Below are 22,576 nucleotides of genomic sequence, written 5' to 3' on the forward strand. Positions count from 1 at the left end.
GCTCCTTCCCATTTTTCTTGAAGAGCTTTTGCTAGCAAATGGGTATAAGAAACATGCCCCTTTACTCACAATGAAACATAAGGAAGAGGATAGTTGGCTTCTCACGTGGGGTCAGGGAGTGGTGGGGGCCTGGAAACGTGGACAACACATGCCCCACCCAAAGGGCAGCTGTGGCTCAGCTCCTGCCAACTGTCATCTTGCAAGAATTTGGTCTTCGCTGGCTTTTTAAACATTTTTAAAAAATTTGTAATGCCAGCCTACCACTCCAGCTCTCCCCATGGAGCTAAGAGGAGACTGTTGGTCTGGACATGGGGCCGCCAAGCTCAGCATAGAACAAGGGTGAGGCATGGCACCAAAAGGGAACCACGTGAAGTCTTTAAATGTGAGACCACCAAACCCACCTTCCTTCCTCCAGCAGCCAGGCAGGAGAGAGGCACTACCCAAAGGAAAGACCTCCACACATACTGACATTTGGGGATCCCCCAAAGAAAAACTCAGCAGATTGACTTGGACCATCACAGAGGGACACACCCATTTCATCCTGTCCACAGCCTTAAATGTCTGAAATAGCATCTCCGTGCCAAAGATGGCTGAGTCTCCATCTCCACCCTCAACCTCTCCCCTGAACTCTGGACTCAAACTCAGCTTCTCCATTTAGAAACCTACTGTCAATTCAAGCTCAACATGCAGGAAACACAACACCTCCAAACCTGCTCCTCCTGCAGGCTTCCCTGTCTTGGTAAAAGGTGAATGAATCCATTGAGCCGGTTTCTCAAGCCAAAGCCCTTGATATCCTTCCTGGCTGCTCTCTTCCCCTCACACCCTCAGCCCATCCACCAGCAAACTCTGTCACTTTGACCTTCAAAATAAATTGTTTTACCACCTTGGCTACAACCCCGTCAAATCCCTCCTTGGTTTTCACATAGTCTATTTTAATAGCTTTCTATCAGACATCCATAGCCCCTTATACGTTGTAGGCACAGGTGTTGTAAGTCAGCTCATTTCTCTTCTCTGCACAAAACTTCACATGGCACTTGGGGTAAGGCCAAAGTTCTTTCCATAGTTGCTCAATAAATACTTGTTGGATGAATGAATGCATTTTAATCAGCATCTTGCTACCCCCATTTAACCAATAAGAAGACATTTCACAAGACAGGAAATCAAGAAAGGCTGATACATGTACGAAATGGCATTTAACTTTGTTAGTCATCTGCACATGCAAATTAAAATCACAATAAAATGGTACCTCCCACCTACTGGAAAGGCTAAAATGGGAAAACAGACAAGACCAAGTGTTGACGAGGACGTGGCGCAATTGGAACTCCCATGCAGTGCCCAGTGGGCATGTAAACTGGTGCATCTTCTTTGGAAAACTACCTGGCAGAATTTACATAAACTGTGATGCAAAAATCCCACCCCTATTATTAATATATCCCTAACAGGAGGGCATGTACACAGAAACCAAGAGCCATACGCAGGAACGGTCATAGCAACATTATTCACGATAAATCCAAACTGGAAATTTCCCCAAGTTCCCTCAAGAGGAGAATGAATAAATATGTCAATATATTCAGACAATAAAATATTATACAGCAGTGCTTCTCAAAGTGTGGTCTCCGGACCAGTGGCATCCATCTCAGCTGGGCATGTGTTAGAAATGCTAATTCTCCGATCCCACTCAGACCTACTGAATGGGAAACTCTGGTGATGGGGGTCAGCAGTCTGCAAAGTTCTCAACAGTCTGTGAGATTCTGAGGCATGCTAAAGTCTGAGGACCCCTGCTGTATGGCAATGAACCTGAGACAGTTGATCCTACTGAGAAGGTAATGAAAGATTCTGTTGGGAAGCTGAGAGATGATTGATGACAGGTATCTAGAAAACTAAGCAATTGAAAAAGAAAACTTCTTTTTCAGTTTGAAGGATAAGTTGTATAACAAAGAAAACAACATGCAATACAAGTAGAGTACTCACCTCAACCAGGAAATCAGGTACATTTTTGTAACCATAAGATATGGATATCAATTTAACCCAATAAATAGTGCAGCTACATTACATAGGATGTAACACCTAAAATGGGTGATTCAAGAAGTAGCAGTAGAAGCACATTATTTAGAAAACAGGTGTTTATCAAAAATAATTGAGAACAGTCACCTCTGGGAAAAAGGACAATGAATAGGGAGACGGGACAGGGGATCACTGCTCCCCATGGCAAGCCTTCCAGCAGTATTAAATTTTCTGTGTGAATAACTTCAATAAAAATTAAAATCATCAACCAAAAGCAAAACTAGCCCACAAAACAAGAATGGGCAAGAGGGTATTTTGAGTCTTGAGCCCAGTAATGTGCACTCGGTTCAAAGAACCTACAGAACCAGAACGAGAAAAAAGCAAAGCCTATGAAAAATGTCCCATGGGCAAGACAGTGGGAGTTACAGGAACCAGAGGCAGGTCCAACGGGAAGGGGTCCCTTCCAGCTGAAGCATGGGTGAAGGGAAGGGCACGAGAGCCGGGCCTTGGAGGGAGAGTATGTTTTCAGCCAACAGAGACCAGAAGACAGGCCAGAAAATGCAAGGTGTATCTTCAGAACTCCAAGCAGAGTAGTCAGGTCTGGCTAGACAAAGGGCTGGTTCGGGGGCAAAGGGCAGGAGAAAGCCAGGCCCCCACTTCTCCAAGCTGGGCTTTGGGAAATGGAATCTGATGGGGCGCAGAAAGCTGATGAGAGAAGGGAAGAGTTTGGAGTACTGGTTTTTTGTTTTTCTGCCTTATCCCAAGCTTTTATGGTATAAGCAGAGATAAATTTACTATGAAGCATGAGGCTCTGCAAGGAGTCCCAGCAAGGTGGGCATGTGTTCTACATGAACAAACTTTTAAAATTTGTAAAGTAAGCTATTTTAACTGCGTGTGTAATTGCTGACCCTTTCTACTATGGTCCCCCTCCACCACATTGTTAGGTGGCATTGGAGTGGACAAATTTTTTGCTAAAGAGAGGTGGACTGGAGATTCATTTACTTTGGGTCTGATGGGATATACTTGTGGGGTTTGTAGTCATGTCTGTCTGTTAAGATAACATTAGCCATCTTGTGTAGGAATAGCTTCCAGAAATGTTCCTGCTGTCCCAATGCCACTTCCGTGGCACGGTGGCATAAAAGGAGTAGCGTGTGGTGTGTCCGCTGGCAGCCAGCCCTGAAGATGTGTAGACCACGGAAAGAAACCAGGTTCAGGCTGTAGGGCATCAGAGGCTGTGGGAAATCCCTCCACATCTTACAACTAATGGATAAAAGAAAACAGATAAGAGGTTTCCCAAATTTGATGGCAACCCTAAAATTTATATGACCTTACCAGTAACAAGTTTGAAGGCTAAATAAATTTTTCTGAGCTCTCAGTAATAAAATTCAATCAGCCGTGGTACAGAAAAGACTGAATTTACTTTTCTATTCTCTCAATAGAAAACATTACAAAATCATTGTCCTATGGACATGCAAAGAGTATGAAACCCAAGAAATGTGAAGAAACTATTACAGGAGAGTATTACTTACCAAAGCAGTGGCAGTTAACTTTAAAAACTGTTATTTTTATGACTTTTGTGTTGTTTGTGGTATTTGTTAGTATCTTAAACTTTATACTGCTGTGATTTTTCTCTTACTCTACATAAGTAGTAGCTTTTGTATTTAATTCTGAATTCAGCACTCGTATCTTTTTTTTAAAGAGGGCCTCTCAAACCATGCAAGCCCCAGGTCCAAAAAAAAAAACCTGGGTCCACCCTATAGGAGAATTTTTAAAAACACGGTTTTCTAAGATATTTTTGTTCATACTTCACATCAAAGTTCAAGAAATGGTAAACATCCATGTCAACAAATATTGTTATTTGCTTTGTAGTGGGGGTGGGACCACGGTCATCCCCTCTCCAAAAGCCAGTCCCTGGTGCATGGCGGCCTGGGGGCCTGGGCAGTTGGGTGGCTGCCACTGGCAGGGAAGGGATGTCCCTGAGGCACCGAGGGACTGGGTGGGGTAAGACGCAGAGAGGAAAGAAGGAGAGAAAACAGGGAGGCTGTTGTGCAAAAGGGAGGCCTCTCTGGATGGGACCAAGGGAAAGGCCGAGGGCAGCAATGGCAAACTGTCTGGGGCCTCCTGGACCTGAGTCAATCTCTGAAAGAGCAACAGCAGCTGATGTTTACCCCTTGGGGTGCCTCCCTCAGTTCCCCCTCACCTTTCAGCATTCAGGAGCCAGGCAAGCCAGGAGATGCCAGCAGCACCCTTGGGTGCCAGGGACGTGAGAATAAGGAGATTCAGACACGGATGTCCCCAAACACCACCTCCTGCCCCTCACCAGGCTATCTGGCTAAAGCCTGTATCTTCCCCACTTGGCACCCTGATTACTGTATGAATCCCGTGGAGACAAGACGTCCTTCCTGTGCAGGTGGCAATGACCTTGTGCAGTTTCTCTTCTCCCAGCCTTAGACCGCTCTGGACACACTCTCACCCACTGGCCCAGCAGGCAGGAAGTTATCAGCAAAATACCAAAGAGAGCCCCAGAGTCTTTGGCTTCCTGACTGTATCCTGATGGCAGAATCTTTATTTCATCCCTCCCCCTCTTTAGAAAAAAAAAGGCTTTCTGTTGATGGCAGGTTGCAAGAACATAAAACTTCTCTTAAATTTTAAGACACTTAGAACCGTGCCTGCCAGATTGCAAGCTCAATTGGAGCGTTTGTTGAATGAAATAAATCAAGTAAAACCTTCTGTTTCTTCAAGGGATCTTAGTGCGATAACCCACAGAAATCCCTAACTTAGTACACACAGGGTTTACGCAGAAGTTTCTGAATCGTAAGCTGGCTTCTCTTCAAAGCATCACGGAAGAAAAGTTTTACGGTGGAATCTAAAAAATCCTAAAGATCCTGATGATACTCAGGCTGGAAAGGAAGTGGAAGTGGGATGGGGAGAGTGGGGCTCTGGCCCAGTGCCTCCGCTTTCCAGGAAGAACGGCTGCCAGGCAGCCACGGCACCCACCAGCCTGGATGAGAAGGTTCGGTCCTATTTTCCTACAAGTGGGAAAGGCAATGGGACCAAACAGTAAAGTTTCACAACTCTGCTGTTAAGTCACACATTCTTTAGAGGCTGAAACTTCAATCCTTAAGCCCACAGAGGGCATTCAACACAAAATATGTCTGTTCAGTGCAGAGGACCAACTCTTATAGGGTATTAGAGGATTCTCACCAAGATAAGGCACTATCCGCTTTGCATGTGACAATTCACCTCAAAGCTAAGATTGGTAACAGCCTGATCTTAACACCTAGGGAAAACCCACAGGGCATTCTCAGATTGCTAGATGTGAAAAAAAGAAAAAAAAAAAGCCATTTGTATATTTTTTAAAAATAGTCTGCCCACAAAACTGCTAGTCCTGGCCATGTGTACATCACAAATCACTAAAGCATAATCACATACCTTTAGCACCCAAGTGACAGAGTAAGTTGCCTTCCCCCTCAATCTAACGCTAACAGTCCCAGGAGGGCCCATACTCATTCACAGGCCCTATATGTGCTAGGTGCCTTCTAGATACTGAGACACATTCAGGGCACAGAATGAGCAAAAACGAGTGAGAAAACTGAGGGGCCGCACTCCTTGCCTTCTGTGCAACAAGTTCCTTCTGGACTCTCACTGATGCTTGGGGGAAGACAATCAAACAGCAGCCTTGCCAGATCTCCCTGGGGCATGCGTTTAAACAAGGGATGGGGGTGGGTTGGGGTGGGGGGCTGGCTACACCCTTGTCCTGGCTGCTCGATCCACCAAAGGTCCTGAAAGCACACAGCTGCCAATTTCTAGCCTGGGAGGGATGTTTAAAGTGCCCGCCTGATTTGCACACTTACTATATTCTAATTTACTCTCTCAAACCCAAAGGTCGGGCAACCTACAGTTAGCCATTCCGGGGCCAAAGAATAGGGGCAGTTTCTGGAATGTTTCACTGGGGGGCGACTGCCCCTGGAGAAGGCCACACGGGCCAAAGGGGCCACACCTCCCTGGGTTCCTGGTGCTGAAGGCAGGTGAAGGAAGGCTTATCCAGGAAACATAAGACAAAGACTTCTTTCACCCTGTCACACCTTCGCGCTCCGAGTGTCTAAACACGAGGCACCCCTGCACGCAGTCTGACAGCGCCCCGATTCCCGAGGAGCCGGTCCTGGCACCTGGAGGACGCCGCCCACCGGCCTGCGTTACCTGAGGAAGCCCCTCTCCCCAGGCCCGCCCCCTGTGCATTCCCTCACCCCGGCTCTTCCTTCCCTGCCCCTCCCAGCTGTCCTGGGGAACGAGGCTTCCTAAGAGCTCCTTGCGCTCCACTTATTTTTTAGGACTTAACACGTTCCCAAGTGGGCGTGATCTGCAGAGTCCGCCAGCTTCCCGCTGGCTCCGAGGGGACGCAGGAAACCTGCATGGGGCCAGAAGGGCACCCTGGGCGTCACCGGCTTCTCCCGACCCCGTAGTGCCCAGGGACCCCCGCCTTCCCTGCCCCCAGTCCCGGCGTGCCTAGGGAGCCCCTAGAACCCCCGATCCCAGCTCCGGCGTGCCTAGGGAGTCCCCAAGCCTGACCCCAGCATGTCCAGAGCGCATCCACTCCCGACCCCGATCCTTGGAGTGCCCAGGGCGCCCTCCCCTGACTCCGCCCCCCACTAGGGCTCCCACCCCTATCCCTGGCCTCCTCAGGGCGCCCCAACCTCCCGGGTCCGGGGTCGAGGGTCGGGAGTCGAGAGAAGGAGGAGGGGGAGCAGGGAGCAAGGCTCTGACCTGTCCCGCCTGCAGAGCCAGCTGCACGGCCGTTTCGAAGCTCTCAGTCCAGGGGTCGTCCGCGGCTGCCGCCGCAGCTTCTTCTCCGCCCGGCTTCATCGCGAGCTCAGTCTCGCCCTGCTGGGGATGCAGGGGCCGAGGGCGGGGACCTGCGGGGACAGCGGGCTGCGGCGGGACGCTGGGCTCCACCGGCGCCTCCGGTCCCCCAAGCCCGCTCAGAGCCGCGTCTCCACTTCCTCCCGCTGCCTCCTGCACCTCATCAGTCGCCGCCGAGGGCAGGTAGCAAGAGCGCGGGCCCGCGGCCTGCGACTCCACCCCCTGCGCCCTTCCCCGGCCCCGCCTCCGGACCGGGCCCCGCCTCCCGCGCCCTCCCCGGCTCCGCCCTTGTCCCCGCCTCCCGCGCCTTCCGCAGCCCTGCCCCGGCCCGCGCCAAGGCCACGCCCCCCCAACTCCGCGCGGGAAGAGGCCTGGCCGGGTCCCCGCCGAAGACAGGGCCTGGGCAGGGTCCCGGGTAGGTGGGCGCGCGGACGCTACGCCCCAAGGCCACACTGATCGTGCAGGGGCTGCGCCTGTCCGCGGTGGGCGCCAGTCTGCGTTCGGCCAGGGCGCTGCGACCGCGGGCACCACGAGCGTTCCGCGGGCTCCCCGGGGCTGCTCCTTTACAGCGGAGGGACCTTAGGCCTCCGGGCTTTTCCCCGGGCCCGCGACGTGCTAGGACCCATGTCTGCGGTGCCCGCGGGGACGTTTGTGTGGGCTAGAGGAGCTTCCACCCGAGCTGAAGGACAAACACTACTATGACACTTTCTGGGTTTAATCAACTGTTACGACTCAGGGCTCAAACTTGGACCCCAACTTTGATCAGCCCCCTTCTGTGACGACTGACCATCTAGACCTGGGATTCTTTAGCACTAGTGGACACTGGAGTCACCTTAATAAACATCAACCCAAGGCCATTCCCGAGAGGTGGCTGCGTGGATTCCAGTAGCTCTGCCTGCTGCTGTTGTAAAGACGCGGACCCCCACGAAGTCATTCTGGGCGCCCCTTTTCAGAGTCCAGGAGAGCCGTGAGCGCTCGGCTAACCTCAGGATGGGATTCATCATGTTTAGTTTTAGTCTGTGAGCACCTTGTGTTAAAAATTGCTCTACGGCGAGCAATTAGGAAGCCAGAGCTGGGAAAGGCTTTGTGGACTCCATGTCACCCAGCCTCCCCCCTCGTACAGCTCAGGGAACCAGGGCAAGACTCGGTGCAGCTCTGACGGCCAGTCTGGAGCTGCTGAGAGCCTGCTCCTCGCCGTCTTCGCTGTCCTGCATGTTTTTCTCCTGATTTTCAAGATAAGGAGCTGAACTTCCGAAAATACTTAAAACCGCTCTTTGAACACTTCACTTTAAAATTAAATGTATTCAGTTTTGATCTTCATAGCAGATCTGTTTTGGAGATGACTTCTAACACCAGTCCCAAGCAAAATTAGGAAGTGATGAAATTTCTCTTTGGCCTCTCCCCAGCTCCCTTTACTGAGACCCAGTCTGGAAGCTCAGTTATGTCTTTAGCTAAGCTCTTATTATGGGTCTTAGCCTACCAAAACACCTAGACAAGGAAGACTTCATAACTTCCTTGTCTAACTTCCAAATATCTTAAAGCAGAATAGTTTTTACTTACACGAAGTTTGGAGCCAGCTAGATTTTTCTAAGTTAAGATATTCACCTCATTTCTTCTTTACTGTATGAATTCAAACAAGTTACAAATAGCCCCTGTGCCTTAGTTTCCCCTCTGTGAGATGGTCTTCTGTGGGTATCATATGGGCTACTATGTGTTTGCTCCTGGTATCACAAACTGGGGTCTTGCTCACCTATGTAGCCTGTAGCCCAGGTGAGTAGCTCAGGTGAGTAGCATACTGCTCCGCCCATATAGGTGCTGCATCAGCCATCTACAATGGATGATGCAAATCCCTCATGCTTTAATGACAATTCACCATGGAAATGTAAGAACCATCTTTACAGATCTGCATGTTTCTTCTTTGAGAGGCTCCGAGAAACCACAACAACTGTGACAAGCCCCTAGAGTACCATGCTGTGCCTTGAAAAGCTATTTCCTGAATGCCCCCTCCCCTGGCTCCCTGGAAGCAGCCTCAGTGGGCACTCTGGTCCCCAGGAGGCAGCAGACAGGCCTGGAGGGCTTTGTGGAGGGTGGGTAAGGGAGGGAGAGGGGAATGTGACAGGTTCCCTCTCCTCTGTCACTTGCCCTCTAATCCTCCGTATGAATCTCAGAGTCACTCACTTCAGGTACTTTATGGAACCAAACGAAGCCTAAATAAACAAAATGTTAAATGGAGGATTTTTCTTTTCCTCTACCCACTTCTCTAGCTTACCCAGTTTGCTTCGGATTCTGATCTTATTCTCCAAGCCCCAGTCTTGCTGATGTGGACATGTGATAAGCTTTTCTTTCATCTCATCTAAATACCTAGGAGTGAGCCCAGGGTAATGTCTAATCATTCTTGTTTTGTTTTGTTTTGTTTTTTAATTTTGATTGTGGTAAAATATACACAATATAAAATTTCCCATTTTAACCACTTGCAAATATGCAATTCATTGGCATTGGTTACATTCACAATGTTGGGCTACCATCACAACCTCTATTACCGAAACTTTCCCACCACCCCAAATAGAAACTCTGCACCGATTAAGTCTGGTCACCCTATGTGTGCAGAGTTGAGAACCAAAGAGGTGGCAGCAGATTCCATCACACTTGATCATGAGGGGCCCTTGCAGAGGGAGCAGAGCTCAGTTGACCATGGGTGCCTGCCTTCTGGGAGAGCAAGCCCAGAGCCAAAGCCACAGCCACCCACACTGCTGAGGGTTCCAGAGTCCCATTTCACTGTTTGCACTACTAACCGGGGTCAGCCAGCACCAGTTTTTCACTAAATTAAGTCAACAAGGGATTCCTTGCAAATGCTCTGCATATAAATATCACCCAACACTGTATTCCAGCAGAACTGTCCATGAAAAATGAAAAACAAAAAACAATTCTCCACAGGGTTGTTTCTACTTCTCATTCATTTCCACTGTAAAACTGGATTCACTTTTTCCTACTTTGGAAAAAACTCCCAAGTCATGATTGCACATCTGAGGGGTGAGTTAGGGGTTCAAGCGGTGGCTCACTGCCCTTCCTGCTGAGTGTAGCTGATAATTCAGGGGTCTGCTGGCTTTCAGAATTTTGCAAAGCTTTTGCAGGACCCCAATGTCTTCCCTGCTCTGCTCTCCGCCATTCCTTACAGGGATGTCTCTGCTTGTGGATTCCACATTCACAGATCCCGGAGACTATGAAATTGGACTTCTGTAATTGGTGCCACCTTCTTTCTGTTAAACTCCAACCTGCAAGTCCTACAGCTTTAAGGCCTCTGTCCTGTAAAATAAATTTTCAGTATTTGCAATTCCATACTTTTGAAATTCTTTATGATGCCTTTACTTGAAGTTAATGATTGTAGCATAGTGAGTGATATTTTGCAGTCTTTAGACTCAGATGTACACCATGTAACTCTCTTTATTTCCCATGAGTGAACCTCTCTTTCTGGCCTCCTCTCTTCCCTGAGAACAGAACCCTAAATCTACTTACTTCCAGGACAACCCAGAAGTGTCAGTGATTTTTTTCAAACAGTGCAGGTTTAAAATTCAATCGATTCCATTTTTACTGGTCCCTTTTCTCCTTCGGTGGGAACCACGAAAAGGGGTTTGGACCTTCCTCCATCCCCTGCTGGCAAATGCTGGCCATGACAGGCCCAGTCGAGGCCGAGGGTCTTCATTCCCCCTTGTGGTCCAACCCTGCCGGACACCTGCCGGGTAGCCGCGGTCCTCCAGGGCCCTGGTGGCGGACCATGCGTGCAGCTCTCCACGCTCCAACCACGAGGACCCTGTGGGTCCCTCCACACAGCCTCCGCCCAGCTGCACAGCGTGTTAGGATGCGTCCCCAGAGGCGGGGGTATGGGGTGGTCTCGGACCCCCTGAGCCTGGACCTCTTCAGGTCCATTTCTCTACTTTGATGCAGCGTGGGGAAGCCGGAACCTGGGGTGCATCAGCTTGCTGCCTGCTCTCCTCTACCACACTTGCACCTCTGCCCCCCAACCACAACCTTGTGGCTCTGACTGACTTAGGGAGGATGCAGAGAGGCTCTGGCTGATCATGTGTTTCCTTTTTTTTTTTTTTTTTTTGGCCATTTGTCAGGCTGTGAATTTTTTTTAACCTAAAGGCCAACGCTTTGTTCTAAATTCTTCCTGTGATAAATGCCTCTCTCCCCAACTTTTATGTTAATTCAGGCCTCAGATCTCACTGCTTGAATGAGAGAGGTTCTCGGGATTGAAAATAAGTGCAGCAGGAAACACAGACGGTTCTGCCCGCCGGTATTTTTTTAAATTCAATTTTGAGATATATTCACATACCATACAATCATCCAAAGTGTACAATCAGTTGTTCACAGTACCATCATATAGTCGTGCATTTGTCACCTCAATCTATTTTTTGAACATTTTCCTTGTACCAGAAAAAGTGAGAATAAGAATAAAAGAAAAGTGAAGAAGAATACCCAAATCATCCCCCCTCCCACCCTATTTTTTATTTAGTTTTTTGTCCCCATTTTTCTACTCATCCATCCATACACTGGATAAAAGGAGTGTGATCCATAAGGCTTTCACAATCACACTGTCACCCCTTGTTAGCTACATTGTTATACAATCGTCTTCAAGAGTCCAGGCTACTGGGTTGCAGTTTGATAGTTTCAGGTATTTACTTCTAGCTATTCCAATACATTAAAACCTAAAGAGGGTAATCTATATAGTGCATAAGAATGCCCACCAGAGCAACCTCTCGACTCCATTTTGAATCTCTCAGCCACTGAAACTTTATTTTATTTCATTTTGCATCCCCCTTTGGGTCAAGAAGAAGTTCTCAATCTCATGATGCCAGGTCCAGATTCATTCCTGGGAGACATATCCTGCGTTGCCAGGGAGATTTACACCCCCGGGAGTCAGAGCTCATGTACAGGGGAGCTGCCCACCAGTATTTTAAAACTGGATCACTTTCAGGCCAGTGTGGCTCTGCTTCTATATTGAAAGCTTGTGCTCTATTTGCAAAGTTGTGTTTTTTAAAATCTAAAAAGTTTATAATATGTCACATTATTCTGTACAGACTTGGCATATTTTTCTACGGATTCAAACAGAGAAGAAAATGATCTTTATTTTCCCTGGAGAAAGTATTGTCTGTTGGTACCTACAAAAATGATACAAAGTTGTTACATAACATTTGAGAGGAAGCTAAAAATGAGATTCTGTTGTTGATGAACGAATTCTCATAACACTTGACAATTTGACGTTTTGAAGTGGACAAATACTGAGTCAAGAAATTCATCTCAAAGCCTTACGTCTTCACTTAACAACGCCTGGGTTTTTAAAAGAGTGGATGCCTGCACTCACTTCTCCAGTGCACCCATTTGGAAACTGCAGAACAAACCCTTAAAAAGGATGTGGTCATTGGGCCAGATCTCTTTCTTCACTCTGAGGTTCTTTGTTCAAAACACTACCTCTTTGGCAATATTCTGCATGTAGCTCCCAGACTAGAGTTAGGGACAAACAGCAAGCAAGCTTCCTGAACCAGTTATATTGTACGAAATGCTTTAAAAAGTTCACATCCTGATAGAGGCAGATTACATTTACTAAAATGGAATTCCTGGTAACTGTCAAAATCAGTCGTATTTTCATTAAAGCAATGTTCTATACTAAACTTAAAAAATCTGATCTGAATTTAAAAATAGAAAATACTTCTCAAAATATATATATGGATATAAATATATATGAGCTAGAAAGAGAGACCATATACTTTGAAGAAATACATAGTCGATGAAAGCAAGCTTACCAAATAGAATCTCATTAAGAATTTTCATTTCTAAGGCAACCACTACTATTTGTTTTGTTTTTAATGTTTTGTAGTGGTAGGTTTACAAGAAGAATCATGCAGGAAGTACAGAGTTCCCATATACTCCTCACACACACAAGTTTATACACTTGTATTATTAGCATTTTGCATTAGTGTGATACATTTGTTGCACTTGAACCAATGTTATTATGATTATATTATTAACTGTAGTTCATAGTTCAGCCACCACTATTAAGCTGGCATTTTTTTCAACTCGAGGGTTGAATATGGGATTTAAACGAAATATGTGCATTCTACCTATGTCTCAAAAAGGAAACTTTACAATCAGCACCAACATTTGAGTCTCTTTTGCCAAGAGGTGAAGCCAATTTAAGGGAGGAAAATCCATATATTTCATATATGGACAACTTCTGTAAGAATTCTGTGTGGATTTATCCTCATGCACATCATTTGTTTATTCATTCATTTACTCATTCGCCTACTTAACGGAGGCTCTGCACGTTGAGGCAGGTATTGGGCAGGAGAAGAGCTTCTCACAGAAAGAGCAGGAAGGCAGAACTGGATGGGATACCCACAGGTTGTCATTGGAACAACCTTGAAATTGGTTTGATGAGTCAGACAAGAAGCAGGCAGAGTGGTACAAAAATCCACCAGCCATCACTGCCAGGTCGCCGAGAGCTCTGGTCCCAACGGATAGGAAGAAAATGAAATAATGCCGAATTCCACAAAATTCAAAGGCCTGGGGCAGAAACCTCACCTGCTTGAACTGGGTCGGTGATTGTTGCTCCAAAGGAGGTGCATCTTTTACCTAGGAAGATGTAGAATTAAGTAAAGAAATGTTTTCAAGAACCAAACTCATATCCTCAGTTGAGGAGTCATCTGCGAAACTTGGTAAGTTTTCAGGTTGAATCCCTCATGTTAGGGTATCTTACAGGTTTGCTTTGTGATTCAAGTTAAAATATGTATTTGCATAAATCATATACATTAGTGATTTAAAGGTAAAATTTTACTGAGTTTATAAATGGTATTAAAACATTTAAGAGACCTTAAGACTCACAGTATTTATATATATTTTATTTATAATATTTACTAATGTTATTTAAAAACTTGGAAAAGTTTTAAGTGAGATGATTGAAGTGCTTACAAAGAAATTACTAAATATGCAAATGCAATGTAATATGTTTTAAATGCCCTTAATTATCAAAATTTGCAAATAACCAAATAATAAAAATAGCCAATAGCTTTTTAAAAAGTGAGTGTTAAAACTTGCTAGACAGAATATGGATTAATTTGAAGTAAAAACTTCATAATAAATCAAATACGAATTTTTAAGCCAAAGTCACCTCTGCACAAAAACCATCCTTAAGGCCACTAAAAAATTCCTATGGATACAACTTTCCCTTTCTTTGGAGGTGTTGATAGTGTTCCGGTTTGCTAATGCTGCCATTATGCAAAAACACCAGAAGTGGATTGGCTTTTATAAAGGGAGTTTATTTGATTACAAATTTATAGTCTGAATGCCATGAAAACGTCCAATTTAAGACATCAACACAGGTTTACCTTCACCGGAGGAAGGCCAATGGTGTCTGGAAAACCTCTGTTAGCTGGAAGGCATGTGGCTGGTGTCTGCTGATCCTGGGTTGTGTTCCAGCTCCTCTCTCAGCTCCTGTGCATTTTTCAAGATGTTGCTCTTGGAACATTTTGTCCTCTCTTAGCTTCTCTGGAACAAAGTGTCACCAAAAGTCTGCTTTCAATGGTCATCTCCAAAATGTCTCTCTTGGCTGTAGATGCTCTGAGGTCCTTCTGTTTGTGAGCTTTTATAGGGCTCCAGAAAACTAATCAAGACCCACGCTGAATGGGTGGGGCCACACCTCTGTGGAAATATCTAATCGAAGTTGTTACCCACAATTGGGTGGGTCACATCTGCATGGAAGCAACCTAATCCAAAGATTCCAACCTAGTCAACACTAATACCTCTGCCCCCATAAGATTGCATCAAAGAATATGGCATTTTGGGGGACATGATACATCTAAACTGGCACAGATGGTAACTGAGACCCTCATTGTTGGGAGTTGAACCACATCCCCCACAAAAGACCTGATGTAATCCTGTGGGATGAACCCCTTTGTAAAGAGGACTTTGGAGATGGTATTAGTTAAGGTGAGGACAAACGAAGGCAGGTGGACCTTACTCCAGCATGGCTGAAGTCTTGGTCAAGAAAGGAAATTAGATATGGAAGTAGAAGCCAGAGGCCAGGAAGGACACAAGGAGACAGACTGTCATCCGACAGAGAGTGGCCAGAAAGCCATCACCAAAATGCTACAGACTTTGGAGAAAGCATGGCCCTGACAACATGTTGATTTATAACTTCCAGCCTCCAAAACTGTGAGCCAGTGAATCCCTGTTGTCAAAGCCAACCGGTGTGTATATTTGTCACAGCAGCTCTGGCAAACTAAGACAGTCTCTGAGACGTGGGACAGAAAGAGAGTCCATACAGACATTCCTTTTATTTCCATCAGAGGAGAGGTTTACTCTTGTTAATAAAATTTACTTCGACAAAGTGAATTCTGCTTTTTCCTCATTAAAAAAAATAAAACACTTCTTTGGGTCTATATGATGAGCCTAGTTCTCGTGTCATCTGCATACAGAACTTAGTTCACCTTTTGTTTGGCTATTTGCCATGCTTTCTAACAAAAAATACACCGAAACCCTCAAATTCCTCAAGTTCTAGAGGTCTTATTTCAGTGAGTGTACAGTTTTGTTAACTTTGTATCCCTCTAAAACTGTTTTGCTTAAGATGAGAACATATTTTCCCAGCATTCCAGTTTTGCAATTAAGGGTGGAGACTTTTTGGAAATCGTGCAAAAAGAGAAAAGGATACAGTCCATTGCTCACTAAATGTCAGGAGAAAAAAACTGAGGAGGTGCATTCTGAGGTAACATTGTTAATGTGAAGCAAGAGCCTGTCAGCCTCCAAAGGAGGTGCGTTATCACAGCCAAGTTGGGGCATCATTGTATGGTTGCTGCAGAGCAAGCAGGAGCAAAAACTGGCTCCCACTAACTCAATAGGCTACAAGTCCAGTCATTCCCAAAATACCACAGGGAGGGTGTCAGTGTTTGTGATACGTGTTCAGGTTTAAGCAGAGCCAAAGAAAACGTAATCCTTTTTTTTTTTTTTTTTTTTAATTAAACTAATGTGTGCCCATAGAAATAAGTAACCTGGAAGATTCTGGAATTTCCCCAGCAGGATGGTCAGGAACTTATGCATAAAGAACAGCTGGGTCAAGCAGTGTGCATCTTTTTCTGTTCAGCTTTGCTGGACCAACACTCGGTGCCACTAGTATTTGTGTTGTGATTGCTTTAAACACGTCAAAAATCACACCCCCATTCCCTCTACCCACCCCCATCCAGGGTGCACAAGAATTATGCAAACAGGAACAGCTGATTGGGAACATTCATTTTCAACCAATTTGCAAAATTAAAGATTTGTTAGGACATTGCCCAATAATTAGAGTGAGCCTTATTTACTTAAAATGAGTAAAAAAAAATTCAAGTGAGAAATAAAAGTAAATACATAATAGATGGTGCATTTGTTCTGCATTTGTTTGTGGCTTAAAGCAAGTTCTTGTTTTGGATCAACTTGCTCTCAACCAAATTATTTTGGATCAAATGATCTTCCGCACAAAATGCAGACGAATGAAGATTTAAGGCATATAGGATCAGATTTTCCTATAGTGTCACTAAACCTCGTCCCAAGGCTAATGGGACTTTCTATGGGTGTGCTTGATGTGGGGTGAGGAAGGCGAGAGGGGATAGGGGGAAGGTGAAGGGGCCCTCTCTGGCCCCTTCTTCATCAGCAGCATGGCTTTTTTTTATAGCACAAAGGATCCTTTGATTCATAATATTTGGCTCTGATAACCCATTACTAAATCTCAGGGATTTTCCTGCTTTGTCAGCTGCCAATAAAAAAATTTACTCTACACTCAGAACCCAGCAGCAAGAAGGGTAGCTCAAAGCTCCCCTGCCTTCTAAGAACTCTGATAATCGAATGTCTTTGAAAATAAATATCCTGTGACTGGAGGGAAATGGTTGGGTGTGGAGACTTGTTTTAGAGAGAGATTTTCAAGGCAATCTGAACATTGCTCTCTCTGATGGTGACTCAGGATGTGGAAGGATATAGCAAATTGTCCTGAAATTTTAGTTTATTTGGAGACAGCTTGGGTTATCGCTTTAGGACATTTTTTCATCTTAGGTTGTGCAACTCATGATATAAATGATGCATTGATAGGAGGCCTAGAGGTGAGGAAGAGGGACGTCTGTATCTGAGCATTTCATGGTCAAGATCATCCAAAATTTAAAGCAACACTGAGAACAAAAATGCAAGAAGGCTTTCTAGAAAGGCTCCAAGCCCCAGCCCCAGTTCTCACCCTTTGCAGGCTTGGTTACGGAACTTTCTGGTACCCATTTCCCTGTAAAAACCCTTCCCCCCACCTACTTACACATCTTCAATCTCTTTGCAGAAAGCTCTCTCCTCCTCTTTCTGTCAATCTCCCTCTCCCCCACGTCCTCTTCTTGCCCTAAGAAGGCTGGGGCTCTCCCCTAACCCTAACGCTCCCCTTACTGAACCCACAGCACCCCAGGGGTCAAGGGTGCAGGAGGGAAGGCTGGAATGTGAGGGGAGGGTGCCGGGCTCTCTAACCTCTGCACACCTGTCAGCATGCCAAACCCCACCTGGAGGAGGCCCCTGCCATCCAGGATTTCCCTGCCCCACGCCTGCCAATTTCAAGGTTATTCACACCACTCAAGGATTCTGTCTCCTGGCTCACAACTTCCGCTCCATCTCAACCACTTCCATTTTCCCCAGTTGTTGCCAACATTTAAAAGAATGGCGCACTGCACACCCTTGACTTCCTTATCTCCAAAGTGTTATTCTACTGTCCTCCCCATCCTTCCAGAGCTCCTTAGATCTCCTCTTGAGCAGCGTCCTCACCTGGCTCAGCTTCACCTCTGAAATCCCTCTCCAACTTTCTAATCCCTGCTGGGACAGTCTGTCCTTCTCTCTCTAAAGCAGCTCCTCCCATGACCTTAATTCTTTGGAAGCCTCCAGGAGTGGAGTGTGGAAAAGACGTAGCTTTTAGCGTCTGACCAACCTGGGTTCAAATTCCAGTTTTGCCCCTCGCCAGGACCTTAGGCAAGTGACATCACCTCGTTCAGTCTTTACTTCCCCATCTACAAGAGGATGGAATGCCAACTTCTTCAGGTTTAGGGGGGCTTTTTTTTTTTTTTAATTAGTTTTTATTTTGAAATGATTTCTAACTTAACAGGATGGTTGCAAAAGTAATACAAACCTACACAGAGAGCTCCACCATCCCTCTCATCTCCCCAGATACCCAGACACACCAATTTTAACATTTTGCTACATTTGCTGTATCATTCTATCCGTCTATCTATCAGTTTCCTGAACATCTGAGAGTAGGTTGCACACATCATGTGTCTTGAACACTTAATATATCCATGTACATTTCCTAAGAACCATGATATTTGCTTAGGTACCCACCTTAAGTGCAGTTACCAAGTTCAAGAACTTTAACGTTGATGTGAAGCTTACAGCCTATATTCCAATTTTTTTGTATATCCCAATAATGTCCTTTCAGGTCTTTTCTTCTCCCTTATTAGCTTCATTGGGTTGTTTTGAGAAATAAATGTAACAGTGTATAAAGTCCCTGGCACACAGTACGTGCTTGTTAAGGGCTGGCCCTGCTCTATCCAGTTCCTTGACGACATCGATCCTCACTGCTGCCCAGCAATGCTTTCCTTATTTCTGCTCAACTCGCTTTTCTGTGCCCCTCACTGGCTTTTCCAAACCTTGTCAGCTCACTGTTCAAATCCCTCTCCCCTCACATTGCCTCCTGTTTCAATGACAGCACTTCATCCAGGTAACTTACGACACCCTTCAGCTGCGCCTACTTTTCTTCCGTTTCAAAGAAAGAGGTGCTTCTCTACCAGCCCAGGCCTGTTTCCTCCGCTTTGTGCTTGTCACTTCATCCATGACCTTTTCTCCCCGCTGTGTTGACTCTCTGCATCCATCTCTGTTGACTGTTCCTTCCTTCTTCCTCCACCTGAGGACATGCTGAAGCCTCTGTCTTCTTAAACAGCCTGGTTGAGCTTGCAACCCTTCCAAAGGCCATCTTCCCCACTGGGGTTCCAGCTAGTCTCCTTGAAAGGGTCCCCCACTTCCTCCTGGCCCACCAGCCATCCCTCAGCACCCCCCCCATGTGACTCCCTGCCTGCCATCCTGCAAAACCTGCTCTCCTACGTCACCAGTGCCCTTCTGACCACTGTACACAAGGATGCTGCTTAATCTTTTTCCTGCTTGAATTCTTGTAGCAGCTCACCCTGAGGTCTACATCTCCTTAGAGCCTTCTCCCATTTTCTGAACATTGGTCTCTGTGGGGTACATTTTTTTTCATTTTTTTAAAATGTTAGTTTCCCAACATTTATCTTGGTCTAATTCATTTAAATGCTTTTAAATCAGAAATTCAAAAAATAAGATACTAATAAAAAGCACGTTCAACTGTCGCCCATACCCTATTTTTCCTAGCCTTTATCTCTTTTTTATTAACTTCATTTATCAAAAAATACAAAAAATTTCCAAAGCAAAGAAAAAAGGAAAACAAATGTCCTGAAATAACTTCATTGTTTCCAATATGCTCCTACCATACCATAAGAAAATTAATGAACCATTCCCATGTCATTAAGATTATCCTCAATATCTTATCTGTTCTTATTCTATTGTCATTCCCCCTTCACTAGCTGCTGTCTAGTGCTGGGGTATTTTTTTTTACCCTTCTCAGACTACTCATGCCCTGTTCAGTCTCCTGGGGAAGCTCTTCTTTCTTGGCCCACCTTTTTGTCCAGGTCCCTTCTCATCAGCATTTACTGTGTCCCTACTATGTGCTCCCCCATTCCCCAAGGCTGAAGGCCCCTCTTGGTCCCCTTCCTCAGTGGCTGGGCCCCGACCCCAGTGGCTGGGTGGCCACCTGCTCATTGACGCCAACGGGGTGCCCTACACGTACACGGTGCAGCTGGAGGAGGAGCCCTGAGGCCCACCCCAGTGCAAGACGTCTGCAGGAGAGCCCACCTCCCACAGGGGTGGAGCCATGACCCAGAGACACCAAACCCCTGGGTCCCTGTCCTCAAGGAGCTCAGTCCAGCGAGAGGCAATAGACTTGATCTAGTTTGCTAATGCTGCCGGAATGCAAAACACCAGAAATGGATTGGCCTTTATAAAGGGGGTTTATTTGGTTACACAGTTACAGTCTTAAGGCCATAAAGTGTCCAAGGTAAGGCATCAACAATCGGGTACCTTCACTGGAGGATGGCCAATGGCGTCCGGAAAACCTCTGTGGCCGGCATCTGCTCCGGAGTTCTGCTTTCAAAATGGCTTTCTCCTGGGATGTTCCTCTCTAGGCTTCAGCTCCTCAAAAATGTCACTCTCAGTTGCTCTTCGGGCATTTGTCCTCTCTTAGCTTCTGCAGAGCAAAAGTCTGCTTTCAAAGGCTGTCTCCAAAATGTCTCTGTAAGCTTCAGCCCCTCTCTCAGCTTCAGTGCATTCTTCAAAGTGTCCCTCTTGGCTGTAGCAAGCTCGCTTCTTCTGTCTGAGCTTATATAGTGCTCCAGTAAACTAATCAAGGCTCATGCTGGATGGGTGAGGCCACACTGCCACAGAAATTATCCAGTCAGAGTCATCACCCACAGTTGGGTGGGTCACATCTCCATGGAAACACTCAAAGAATTACAATCTAATCAACACTAATATGTCTGCCTACACAAGATTTCATCAAAGATAATGGCATTTTGGGGGACATAATACATTCAAACTGGCACAGGACTGAAAGCAGATAATTAAAATGCAGCACGAAACATGAGATAATGGAAGCATGGAAGCATTTGTTTCATGCAGAAGTCATACATGCAATAGGATGAGCTCTCAGAGGGGAGGGTGGGGGTGGTTAATTTGCATAAATACGATTTTGAGCAAGTCAGGTGGCTGGTTGCGAAGATATTATGACCCTCTCTGTTTCAGAGGTTCTCATCCCGTGTTGGTTTTGCCTCCCAGGGGACAAGAACTGGACACATCTTTGGTTTTCCCAGCATGGGGGGTGCTGCTGGCATCCGTGGGTGGAGGGCAGGGATACTGTTCAACACCCACCTTGCCCCTACCACCGAGGATTTTCCAGCCCAAAATGTCAATCACTCTGAGTGGGGCCATCCTCCTTCAATCTGAGGAGTAAGGGTCAAGGCCTAAATTTTACATGTGATCTTTCTGGATTGGGCAGGCCCCATAGGGAACACTGACCTCCCCACACCAGGCTCAGTGCACAGCCAGTGACTGCGGGCTCAGCAGGGAGGTGCAGCCAACAGCTCAGGACTCAGTATCCTCCATCCTCCTTCCCTCCCCCTTGCTCACACACATATCTGCCTTCCTCACTAAAGCGTCTTCATTTGTAGGCTTCCTTCTTGGGAGGGGATCCTTCCATGGAGAATTTTCTCAGGCACATTTGCCATATCTGGGGGGCCTCGAAGTCACTGTTATTCACTCTGACTCAGTAATCAGTATTTCCCCCTCCTTCCCCCTCATCCTCTTCTTTTTCCCAATCTCAGGGTTCTGGCAGCTCAGCTCCAACACAGTCACATTGTGTAATTATTTTGTTTTATCTTTGAATGTAGTTGGTACCTAATTCTTTTACAATTGAATGAATGAAAGCATGTTTCTGTTTTTTAGATGGCAAAACTAAGACAGATGATTAAGAGTGGATGATAGAATTAGACTTCATACAATTTTGGGGACAGCTTGGCAAAGTTGAAAGCTTCCCCCCTAAGATCTGGAACAAGACTAGGATGCCAGCCAACACCACTGCTATTCAACATTGTACTGGGAGTTTTAGTCAGAGGAGTAAGGCAAGAGAAAGAAATAAAAAGGCATCCAAGTCTGGAAAGGAAGAAGTAAAACTTTCCCTGTTCACAGATGAAATGATCCTATATATAGAAAATCCCTTAGAATCTACAAGAAAGCTAATAGAGCTAATAAATAAATTCTGCAAAGTGTCAGAGTACAAGATCAACACCCAAAAATCAATGGTGTTTCTCTACACTAGCAATCAACAATCCAAAAAGGAAATCAAGAAAACAAATCCATTTTCAATAGCAACTAAAAGAAAAAAGTATCTAGAGAAAAAAATTAATCAAGGAAGTAAAGGACTTGTATACAGAAAACTAGAAACCATTGCTGAAAGAAATTAAAGACAAAAGGGAAGACATCCTGTGTTCATGGATTGGAAGACTTAATATCATTAAGATGTGCTGTTTTGAAGCCGTTATGTACTGCAGAAAAGACCATGTTCTTTTAATCCATTCTTGGGGCAGATCTGTTGTGGGTGGGACCTTTGGGTTAGGCTATTTCAATTGAGATGTGACCCAGCCCATTCAAGGTGGGTCTTAATCCTTCACTGGAGTCCTTTAGAGAGGATAAAAGGCAGATAAAGCAGGAGAGTGTAGAGAGAAACACCCAGAGACATTTGGAGACAGCCATTAAAACCAGAAGCAGGAGAGAAGGACGAGCAGACATCACCATGTGCCTTCCCATGTGACAGAGGAACTACAGATGCCAGCAGCCTTTCTTCAGAGAATGTATTTTCCTCGTGATGCCTTAATTTGGACATTTTCATGGCCTTAGAACTGTAAATTTGTAACCTAATAAATCCCAATTGAAAAAGCCAGCCCATTTCTGGTATATTGCATTCCAGCAACTTTAGCAAACCAAAAAATAATTCAATATTACTGAAAAGCAATTTACGGATCCAATGCAATCCCAATTGAAATTCCAACAG

The 22,576-nt window shown here is 45.7% G+C and overlaps 2 protein-coding genes across 2 annotated transcripts in view; one reads left to right on the forward strand and one right to left on the reverse strand.

Annotated features, from left to right (window-relative positions):
- The window catches only part of IMPA2 (inositol monophosphatase 2), a 66,972-nt gene extending 59,885 nt beyond the window's left edge, over positions 1-7,087 (reverse strand). The window contains exon 1 of the mRNA XM_037806177.1: positions 6,769-7,087. Coding sequence (XP_037662105.1) covers positions 6,769-6,867 — 99 coding nt within the window. The 5' untranslated portion in view covers positions 6,868-7,087. The remainder of the gene's footprint in view (positions 1-6,768) is intronic.
- Positions 6,895-19,789, forward strand: LOC119511310 (ESX-1 secretion-associated protein EspK-like). Its single transcript, XM_037805776.1, has 4 exons — positions 6,895-7,279; positions 7,373-7,515; positions 10,606-10,714; positions 19,692-19,789. The coding sequence occupies exons 1-4, from the start codon at positions 6,895-6,897 to the stop codon at positions 19,787-19,789; spliced, it is 735 nt and encodes a 244-aa protein (XP_037661704.1).
- Positions 19,790-22,576: the final 2,787 nt, after the last annotated feature.

This window comes from Choloepus didactylus, chromosome 16, assembly GCF_015220235.1.
Source record: "Choloepus didactylus isolate mChoDid1 chromosome 16, mChoDid1.pri, whole genome shotgun sequence".
Taxonomy (NCBI): Eukaryota; Metazoa; Chordata; class Mammalia; order Pilosa; family Megalonychidae; genus Choloepus; species Choloepus didactylus.

What these genes read in the sequence shown, in the direction of transcription:
- LOC119511310 (XM_037805776.1), top strand. Translation starts at nt 6,895, where the DNA reads ATGCAGGGGCCGAGGGCGGGGACCTGCGGGGACAGCGGGCTGCGGCGG. An exon ending in GGGCCTGGGCAGGGTCCCGG is followed by an intron (nt 7,280 to 7,372) that starts GTAGGTGGGCGC and finishes GCGTTCGGCCAG; the next exon opens with GGCGCTGCGACCGCGGGCAC. An exon ending in TCCGCCCAGCTGCACAGCGT is followed by an intron (nt 10,715 to 19,691) that starts GTTAGGATGCGT and finishes CCCCTTCCTCAG; the next exon opens with TGGCTGGGCCCCGACCCCAG.